The 11,358-nt window shown below is 36.6% G+C and overlaps 1 protein-coding gene across 1 annotated transcript; it reads left to right on the plus strand.

Moving 5' to 3' along the window:
- The first annotated feature begins 5,440 nt into the window (after window positions 1-5,440).
- LOC147853864 (chloride channel protein CLC-c-like) lies at window positions 5,441-11,067 on the plus strand. Its single transcript, XM_087332018.1, has 7 exons — window positions 5,441-5,735; window positions 6,269-6,469; window positions 7,126-7,303; window positions 7,790-8,052; window positions 8,910-9,182; window positions 9,323-10,520; window positions 10,743-11,067. Exons 1-7 carry the CDS (start codon window positions 5,548-5,550, stop codon window positions 10,827-10,829), a joined length of 2,388 nt encoding a protein of 795 aa, XP_087188144.1. The 5' UTR covers window positions 5,441-5,547; the 3' UTR covers window positions 10,830-11,067.
- Window positions 11,068-11,358: the final 291 nt, after the last annotated feature.

The following is an 11,358-nucleotide window of genomic DNA, read 5'->3' on the forward strand; positions in this document are numbered from 1 at the left end:
GATTCATGATCATGATACGAAGTTCACAAGTGATATTTGGACAAACATTTTTACAAGCCTGAAATCCACCTTAAGTTTTGGTACAACTAATCATCCTTAGATGGATGGGTAGTCCTTATCTAGATCGGTGCCCATTCCTTGTACACTTAAAATAAGTTCAAGAGCATTCTTTCACATTGTGGGTGCACAAATCTACACACAATGGAGTAATTATTCCCTTGCAGTTAGATTTTAACATTTCGATAATAAAAAATCTTTGACATGTAAAGATTTTCTCACTCGTATGTAAAATCTATTGCAACATAGAGAAAGCCAAATATCACAATGATTTGATCTATTGCAGTAATAACTTTTAAATGTTTTTGTTGACGTGTAGGTTTTCTTATGGTGGTTCCCCTATGACCTCATTGAAATATGTCAAAAGCTAATGGACCAAGCAGCTACACTGATTTGTGCTTTGATTAATTGTAAAGCAAGAGAAAGAAGTAACCTCAAATTATTGCAAGAGCACAATAGCATTTAGTACCAAATATTCGGCCCCTCCAATGAATTTGTGGGATAAGAAAATGTCTTCATTCATGAGTATTGGTGTCTTGGTTATCATGATTCATGACGGTACTCCATGCTCATGCAAATCACATCCCAAAAAAGTGAGGGCTTCATTTAGGGGATATGTTTTCATGATAAATTAGTTTTGGCTTAAGTTATTATTACTCATTGCATGCATACACCTTTGTATTGTTCTCATGTGCACAAATTCCAACACTAAGTGGTTATAATGTGAATATAATTTCGTGTCAATCAATGCTCATTGGAGGCATATTTGTAACTCGTACCCCTTATGATAGACAAACACAACAACAAAATATGATATATGGATTTGCTCATTAACATCAATCATTTTACAAATTCACCACGTGATTAGAGAAGGAGAAGGAATTATGTAAAAACTAGAAATGATAGAAGGGGTTAAAGGATCAACCAATAATCTATAGAAAATAGCTATAAAACATCATACGACATTCATGAGCAAATATTTATTAAACAAAGAGAGACGATTGATTTGACAAAAATTGAGCAAAATGACTTTACATGCAACAAGCTATAACTATTGACTACCCACCAACATCATGTGACCTTCATAAACAATGATTACTACGATGAAGATATTGAGAAAGAATAATGTGAGTTTCATTGAAAAAGATTGCCCTAGCAACCTGGCACATGAAGTGGCCATTAAGTTGTAAGAAAGATAGGACCAGCGTGTTTATGTAGACATATATTAAATGTTTGTGTGGAAGTCATTGGCTCTGCCTTGTCTTATCTCAAAATATAATTGTGAAGGACTAACACTGCTAGGTCATAACCTAGGCTTAAGAATTCCAACTTATGCTCACATTCATTGGTAGAATATAAATTAGTCATATCAATGAAGGATGATTTGTAATTGGCGCTATATAGCATGAAACAACAACTCAGATAAGTGTCAAAGCAAAAGAACGACATGCATAATTAGAAGTAAAATTCTCTTGTAAGAGTCCCTTAGCAAATAACACATGGATTCAGAAAATTGAAATGTCATATTCAAGAATTATGAATCCATGGATAGGCAACAAACTTGTGCGAGATAATAAAAAATATGTACACAATAAATTTGCATATACTTGTTTACGAAATCAATTAGTTGTCTTCTATTCATCAAAATATGAAATTGTTTGGCTACAAGTGTTTTCGAAATAGTGATATTTGAACCAAACCTTCTAAGATGATGCTTTTGTCATCTTTAGTTAGAACTTATATGGAAGAATGTTGGCAATCTAAGACATTGAATGAGTTGTATGTTTATATTGTGTGCATGACGTATTAAGTTCTAGTAAACCAAAATATTAGAGTATTACCTCTCGATCCATAAATTGCTCTTCAAATATTGACAAGATCGTATATTTCAATAGACATCATTGGCATGTAAATTGGAATTGTTTATTTATAATATATATAGTGAACGACTAATTATAGAACCCTTTTGGGAAACAAATATACGAGCCCATTGTCATAGAGTACACCTACAATATTTAATATTCAATATGCCCCAGTATGTGATAATCGATGATAATGGTGATGTGTCCCACCTTATCAAAAGAACGTATAACATGTTCTAGTTTTCCATGTATGTTGATTGTGGCTAAGCAGACGTCCCATTGCATTCAAGTTTGAGATTGTCCTATTTGTGAGAAATATATAGTATGTATTTCAAAAGCTTCACACTCATTGATTGAGTTTAAAAGAGCAACAAGTTTTTGCACCAACATAGTGTTGCTCATCTTAGAAGGGTAGGCCCCACGTCACATAATAACAAATAATGTTTGAATTTCGTGGCATTTCGATGGTGAGAACCGCCCCTTGTACAAATTCCTTTCCAATAATGCAATTGTTTAAAACAAACAACATTCACTTATGAGAAGAATGCAAATGTAGAATAGGACTATAATCAACTTCTGTATATATAAATATTTCTAGATATGGACAAAAATAATTTCGATTGCTAGAGATAACAAGAAATGGAGCTAACAAAAGCTACATATCTCATCATAAAAAGTGTGTATATGATTGGGCGTTGCAATATATTACATCATTCGTGACATGCTAGATAATGCGCTTTATGAGTTTCTTGGTGTCACCACGCGTCCGATTCTCATTCACAGGTTACGTCACTCGTGACCTAGGTTGTATTTGATTTCTTACCTCGATGAATATATGAGCTTCAAGTTGATGATATGAAGTAGAATGCAAATCCGAACGGTAAATGATTTTTGCAATTGTAGTAGCTTTATGTAAAGACAAAGTCAATGGTTCTTTCCATCTTTTAAGAGATAAAAGACAATGTGTGCATTGGGTATGTTCCTTATCCAATGAGAAAAAATATATGTTTGACTTTAACCTTACATGTGTAGACAACTTGGTCTAACCAGGAAATTAGGTTCTCCATAAATGTATCTTCCATAACCATTGGAAAACTTATTGTTATTATTATCATGCTTATATAGAATTGTTGGCTCGTTTCCATTTTTTTTGGTCAAACATTTTACCCTCAACCCGTACTAGTTGTCATCACTTATAGGATGCATCGTGAACTCTATTATTCTTTATGACCAATGACAACATAACACCAATCTACCCTTAACGTTCTACAACCATTAAATTGTCACCACCTCCACATTTCCTTAAACCTCCTTCTATCAAAACATGTTTAATGCTCAAAATCCACGAGTACCTAACGCCCTTATCCTCTTGCATTCCAATACTACCGCATCAACATTGTGGTCCTTTTCATTACCTCATAAGGCTCCATTAATGAGCTACTGATATCACATTTGGTTTAAATTCCTCAAAGCAACATGGTAGCCAATAAAATATCAACATCAATTGCCCTCCCTCCCCCCTTTTTTGTGAGATTGTAGAAGCCATACCTACCAACACACTTTTCTTTAGGCACTTGGTCACTACAAATGTTAACATCGCATTAGACCTCGTTCCACAAAGCATTTCACCCTCCAACACATTGGCTACCACTCCCGTTTTTGCGACCAATGAGTTACTTTCATGTTTGCACCACATAACATTGAGCATAGGTGTAAAACCTAGTGACAACATGTTAGCTCTGCACCAAACTTTTTTCGAAAAGGCAATGTTTTTTTTTTTTTTCCTGGAAAAATATCCTTTCATTAGTTATGAACAATTATTATAATAAAAACTGACCTCCCATCAAGCTACCATTGATCTGGTGCATTCTTCCTTAGGTCCCATCCCTCAAGGATAAATAGTATGAACACTCCACCACTCCTTAACCAAGTTATGTGATTGGTGGTGCTAAGCACCATTTAGGTCTTGAATTTTGTACTGTGAGAAAAGGGGCCTTCTTCCAATAGGCAATAAATTCGAGACGTTGCAACACTGCAACATCTGTCTCACCTTTAATATCCTCATACCGCCCTTTCAAGGTATGTACCATCTCCATCCAGACATTCCGTACACTTTCCACGAGATGAACAGTAGTATTACCAAACACCTTAGAACACCTAGGCGTCCAAATAAACCACATTGTGGTGGTGCATAGTAGCTCCCATACTTCTGGCATTGTCTTTACCATGTAAGGAGCCTCCATTTGACTTCGTTGCACCACCATTATCATTCCTCTTTGAATTCTAATAATCGTGTCATTTGGGCATGCCTCATATGGCCACATCACTTGTGCCATTGTAGCCCATACTACCATACCCCACAAAAAATTGCAATCCCTAAACATACAGGCAAGAACTTGGAACACTCGTCTCCAAACTTGCTGTGCAACATGACATTCCCACAAGCAATGTTTCAATGTCTCCATTTGACAACTACAATAGATGCATGCGGTCGGTGCAGCTGATTGTTGCAACCATTGGCCAATTGGTAATGCTCTATGTATTACTAGCCATTGGAAGACATTTATTTTCGAAAAGGCAATGTATTATAACCCTTTGACACCACATCAATCATTCCTACGTTGTTCTTCCTTTATATATGTCTATTAACATGGCCTCCTCTTGGATCAACAATTGTCATTGCATTTTTTTGCAACCATTCAATGACTGCCATACCAAACATCTAGCCTCTTTACGGAAATCTGTTACCACAATGTAAGCATCACCCTCAATATGGAAATCTAAGCACAACTCTGTCACATATCAACGGATGGATTCAATTGGCGGAAAAGGACTATGCACATACATATATACATGTGTTATGTACTTCAATGCGTTTCCTTCTTGTGCCACGGGGTTGGAGTGTGGGTTTTCGTCATATGGACAGTTGAAGATCTTTCACAAGGATGGCCAAGTCAAGTAATGTGTGTTTGAGGGCCCGGAAAAAAGAAGGCCACATACATTACATACATTACATACATACATACATACATTACATACATACATACATACATTACATACATACATACATACATACATACATACATACATACATACATACATACATACATACATACATACATACATACATACATACATGCACGCACATACATACACATACATACACATACATACATACATACATACATACATACATACATACATGCACACACATACATACACATACATACATACATACATACATACATACATACATACATACATACATACATACATACATACATACATACATGCACACACATACACACACACACACACACACACACACACACATACATACATACATACATAACCCTTGGGCTACATGTGAACCTTGCCTTACCCAAATCTCTCTCCCTCTCTCTCTCTCTCTCTTCTGAATCTTTTCTTTCTCTTTCAATCCTTCACACATAATGTACATATTTTGTGTCTTTGTTTTTTTTCTTCTTCCTCCTTGAATGGAGCTGGTAGACAACAGGATTTCCGAACATACACTCAGTTTACTCTCCATTTCCCACCCTTCTGAACCTATCCCTTCTCAGAGCTGCTCATCTATGGCCCCTGAAGCCCTCCGTGCTTCCTTGCTGTGATGGACGGAGATTCGAACCTCCTAGAAACACAATCAAACCATAGCGATGACTACTACACAGAGAAGACTTTGCCTCTTCTTCTCTCTTCTTCTTCTAAGAGCATCGAACAGATCAATCTGAGCAGAGCGAGCTCTCAGATTGCTATCATTGGTGCTAAATATGCTCATGTTGAGAGCCTTGATTATGAGTACGTAAAGAAAGAAGAATGAAACTTATGCTTAGAAAAGCCCAAGTTCCTGATACTATGATTTTGTCCTTGTGTAATTAGAAATAGTAACAGTGGTTTATTGTTATCATCATAGCAGTATGTTTTTTTAGTTTCTTCTTCTCATTTCTCAGTAAAACTATTTGGGATAATTTCCTTTCCTCATTAAACTGATTTAGATAAATTTCTTTCTCTCCTTACAAATAGGTATTTTTATTTGTTCATTGAAAAATGTTTGGGGTAAATTTGTTTTGTCATGAAAATTGTAAAGAAGAAGAAGAAACCATGGATCCATTGAAGAAAATGCAGAAAAAATGAAATAGAAGCAAAAGAAACGAAGAAAAAGTAATGGAACAGAAGAAGAATTGAAAAAGAAAATTAAAAACAAATATAAAATGAGTTCATCTCATAACAAATTGGGTATTTATTTATACATTTTCTCATTATCAGTTTTCTAGTAATCAAATTTCTCATAACGTATATGCATTTTCTTTTTCCTTGTTTTTCGTTTTCAGAATAGTGGCAAATGATATTTTCAAACAAGACTGGAGATCACAGACGAGAGGCGGGATCTTACAATACATCATTTTGAAATGGACATTAGCATGCTTGGTGGGATTGCTGACCGGAATTACAGGATTCTCTATCAATCTTGCCGTTGAAAACATTGCAGGATTCAAGCTCTCGAAAGTGGATCAATTCATCCAAGATAACAGGTGGTGTCTTCTGTCTTTTATCTTCATTCATCACGTGTTTAAGCATGTTTCAAATGGTAAATATATATCAAAACCAAGAATTATATGCAAGAAACAATGTGCATCATGATCTATCATGCATTGAGCATATTTGAATTGGTAAACTTATATCACAAGAGCTATGTGCATCTCCATCTAAGTGTTTGAGCGTGATTCAAATGTTAAATCTACATAAAAAAAGAACCATCCAATGGTTCTATAGTCAATCTGTACCTATTATCCCATCCTCACACCAGGAGGCAATCTAGAACGGAAGGCTACATTAATGGGGTTTAATTTATGCTAGAGTAGCCCAATAAGCTGTTGGATATATGTGTTAATCTCAATACCTATAGTTTGGGATACATGGTTAGATGGAGATTAAGATTCTAATCTTCTATATGTTTTTATTAATTGTAGTCAATTGCATACTCATAAGAAAGCGATCTGAATGTCAGTTGTATGTTTGGGATTGAAACACTGCATATTTTTTAACGTAATGCAAAATGTGACCTAATACCTCAGATCAGTCTTGAGGTTAGATGGCATATAAGGATGCTTTATTAAAGTTATTACAAAAAAGCAAAAAACATTATGTGAGATAAGGAAAAAGAAGAAGACAAAACCTTGATTTTCAGGATAGGGTTGGCCTTTTCTATCTTAGTTGGAAGCAACCTTATATTGGTGTTGTCATCAGCGCTCTTGTGTGCATATATTGGTCCTGCTGCTGCTGGATCTGGAATTCCTGAAGTGAAAGCTTACCTGAATGGCATTGATGCACCCAACATATTGGCTCTAAATACCCTTATTGTCAAGGTATTCCTTACCATTTCGTCTTACCTACATTCGAGAATTGGAGTTCTTCTGTTTTGCACTAGTTCATTTGTAATGTTCTGTAACCATGTAATTATATGGTAGTTACATCTAGATAAGAGAAAAAATCTTGGAATTGATACAAAGACCAATGGAAAAACTCTGGAATCCTTGATTTTTTTCTCTTTGTTTTCCCAGATTCTCCCTGACGTTTTCATGATTTCTAGAAATGTCGATGGTCAACCCCTGAAAGGGAGAAAACGTCAGTTCAAGTAGCACATATAATCAAGAAACAAAGGATGACGTGACAAAATATTTGCTGCAAATAGCACATTTATAATTACTCTTTCAGGGGTGGAAGCAGTAGTGATTGGGGAAATAATGGAAATACTGGGGGGCCTTTTTAGGGAACCTATTTCGGAGCTTTTTAGGGAAACTATTTTGGACTTTCTCCAACTCCAAAAAACGTGAATGGTCGATATCATGCAGGTGCTCGGGAGCATTGGTTCTGTGGCAGGTGGTTTGTATGTTGGAAAGGAAGGACCATTGGTTCACACTGGGGCATGTATCGCGGCATTGTTGTCCCAAGGTGGCTCTAAACGCTACTATGTGACATGGAGATGGCTACGCTACTTCAAAAATGATAGAGATAGACGTGATTTGGTCACATGTGGAGCTGCTGCTGGAGTTGCTGCTGCTTTTAGAGCACCTGTGGGTGGTGTTTTGTTTGCGTTAGAGGAAGTGGCTTCATGGTAACGTAGAATTTCACATGTTTTATTTGCATCAGTAAAAGTGGATTCATAGCAACATAGCGTTTTTTCTTCATGCTTGTATATGTTTGGACCAATAGTACTGAAGGATCTTAAAAACCTTTATTGAACTTAATTACTAGGGTGATTAAGGGATTATTAAGAGAGTGGGGGGATCTAGATCGTAATGGTGATAACCAAGAAGCGTATGTGCAATAGGGTTAGTAATTTATATACCCATTATCTCTAGGACTACATCAACAACATATCACCATTCAGATTGACAACAGATGTTCAGCTGTCGACCATGAGTGACCCTTGTAAGAATAGAGAGCTCTAGATGAAAATGGGGAAAGAGAGTGCGAAAACTTTAGAATTAACCCTGGTTTGTGTATGTTCAGAGAAATTAACCCTGATCTATGTGCAGATTAAATAGCCATTCATGTGTGTGCAATAGGGTAACTAGCACTTTATATATCAAATAACCATAGGGCTATATCCAGATCATATAGCCATCCTGATGGATTATGGATGATTGGTGATCGTCTATGGATTATTCTTGCTGCAACAGAACTGGGAGCTCTAGATGAAAATGGGAAAGAGTGCAAACAACATAGAATTAACATGGTTCTTCAGATCATACTTGTCAAGGTTGACAGTAGCTGAACATGGTTCTAGTCTAAATGACCCCATGACTGTTAAGATTGTGTACATTCCCACCATTGTCTTAGCATAGTAGATAATGCATGGAATGCTTGACATGTATTTCTCGTAACATTGAATGTTTGAAATTTGTGTTCGTGACTATCATCGTAGTGTAGTAGAAGATGTGTTAAATGCTTGAAATTTGTGGATACCAGGTGGCGTAGCACACTTTTGTGGAGGGCATTTTTCACAACTGCATTGGTTGCTGTTATACTGCAAGCGGCTATTACTTATTGTGGAGATGATAGTTGTGGATTGTTTGGGAGTGGTGGGTTGATCATGTACAATGTGGGGACCATTTCCATCGCCTTCGCACTTATCGAGCTTGTACCAGTCGTGATTTTGGGCTTTATTGGCGGAGTACTGGGAAGCCTATTTACGTATATCAATGGGAAGATTGTGAAAAGCTACTCTATTTGGCATAATAGGTTTGTGTCCCATTTCTTTTGTGTATCTTTTGGACATTCATTAGAACCACATCCCTCTACATTTCAGTTCACGTTATGTTACAAAAATTTGAGTATTATCTCACCATCGTAACCTGCCCCACTTTACTGTTTCTTTGCAGTCACGGACCAAGTGTAAAGATTTTACATGCTGCATTGGTATCACTAATTACTTCTTCATGTGTAATTGGGTTGCCATGGTTTGGTGCTTGTATTGAGTGCCCTTCAGAGGGATCTGAAAATTGTCCGACGACAGGAAGCTCGGGAAACTTCAAACAATTTACGTGCCCAAGTGGACAATACAATGATCTAGCAAGCTTGTTTTTCAACATCAACGACGATGTTGTGAGGAACCTCTTTAGTGTTGGCACAAGTAATGAATTCCAATACAAGTCATTGGCTATATTTTTGGTGTCGAGCTATGTTCTGGCGCTAGTTACATATGGAACTCCAGTGCCATCAGGTCTTTTCATACCCGTTATTATCATTGGAGCAACATATGGTAGAATTACTGGCATGGCCATGAGGTCTTGTAGTAGTGACCTTTTACAGGTTGATGAGGGTCTCTATGCTATCCTTGGTGCTGCCTCATTTCTAGGAGGCTCCATGAGGATGACCGTCTCACTATGTGTTATCCTTATAGAACTCACGAACAATCTTTTTATACTTCCATTGATTATGCTCGTTCTTCTCATTTCCAAAACGATTGGTGATATATTCAATCATAGTGTGTATGATCAAATAGTTCATATAAAAGGTTTGCCTTTCCTTGAAGAACACCCTGAGCCATACATGAAACATCTGACAGCATATGATGTTTGCTCTAGTCCAGTTATTACCTTAAATGCAATGGAAACAGTTGATAATGTTGTTGATGTGTTAAAACGAACTAGCCATAATGCGTTTCCTGTGATCGACAATGACCCAACTACCAAAACCCCAATTCTTTATGGTCTCATATTGAGGTCACACTTGCTTGTATTACTGAAAGGGAGAGGCTTCCTTTCATGTGAAACCTTGGAGAATGGAGGACATAATTTCTTCAGTTCTTCCGATTTTGCCAAGCCAGGTTCAACCTTGGAGAATGGAGGGCATTATTTCTTTAGTCCCTCTGATTTTGCCAAGCCGGGTTCAGGCAAAGGTGTAACCATTGATGACATCATGTTGAGCGAGGATGAGCTTAAAATGTTTATGGATCTTCATCCATTCACCAATACATCACCATATACTGTCGTTGATTCGATGTCCTTGAACAAAACATTTACTCTTTTTCGGCATCTCGGCCTACGACACCTCTGTGTTGTGCAGAAGATCCAACATGTAAGTTCTTTAATATCTTGGATCTTTTAAGGATTGAAGTATTATGAATCATGAGCCTTGTTGCCGTAGATTTAAAGATGCTGTATCTTTCCTTCCAATGTCTTTAAAATAGATTTCCTTACAAAGATAGCATGAATAGTTTCTACAATTAAACATTCCTTCATTGCTTTGATGCTTTTAGTGGAAAGTTTATGCTAATCAATTGTTGTGTTTCTCACATAGGGCTTGCCAATTATTGGCATATTGACTCGGCACGATTTTATGGAAGAGCATATTCTTGATCGGTTCCCAGGTTTAAGAGGTTCTTAATTGAAGGAGTCTCCTCGCACATTCCCTTAAAACTATGGTGGTTAGTCAAATGACAAAATGTCTGGAGGCAGGAGCAAATTCTTTTTGCAACACTGTTTTGTTCGTTGATTCCATTCCTTAATTCTTTTCATGTTTGGGTTTTGAATAAGCTTCCCGAATATGCCACGCATGACTGTCATGAATTTGATCTGTATTTACTTTATTTTTTGTCTCATTCAAATTATACTCATTATGTTTACTCCTTGATATACCCCTGAGCAAATGTGTCATCATCATCATCATTATGTGATAGTAGAAAAGTTTTGAAAGTTTAAAATGGAAGCTTTGGTTACTTATGGTCCACAGTCTGGAAAGTAGGAGAGAAAAATGAGGTACACTTGCAGATTGTGGCTTTCTAATATATCTTTGAAAAGGATGTACTGTCATGTATTAGCCTGAATATATTAGTTCTATGATCATGTAATTGAGCTCAAACCTAATATACACAATCACCCACCTATGATTATGAAATTTGGAGTGGCATTGATGA

The sequence above is a fragment of the Azolla caroliniana genome, unplaced genomic scaffold (assembly GCF_043228905.1).
Source record: "Azolla caroliniana isolate FFs.n. ecotype wild unplaced genomic scaffold, voAzoCaro1.0.p SCAF_16, whole genome shotgun sequence".
NCBI lineage: Eukaryota > Viridiplantae > Streptophyta > Polypodiopsida > Salviniales > Salviniaceae > Azolla > Azolla caroliniana.

Coding starts and splice junctions, on each gene's coding strand:
- LOC147853864 (XM_087332018.1), top strand. CDS start 5,548: ATGGACGGAGATTCGAACCTCCTAGAAACACAATCAAACCATAGCGAT. Junction 6,470..7,125: donor CAATTCATCCAAGATAACAG/GTGGTGTCTTCT, acceptor CTTGATTTTCAG/GATAGGGTTGGCCTTTTCTA. Junction 8,053..8,909: donor TTAGAGGAAGTGGCTTCATG/GTAACGTAGAAT, acceptor TGTGGATACCAG/GTGGCGTAGCACACTTTTGT.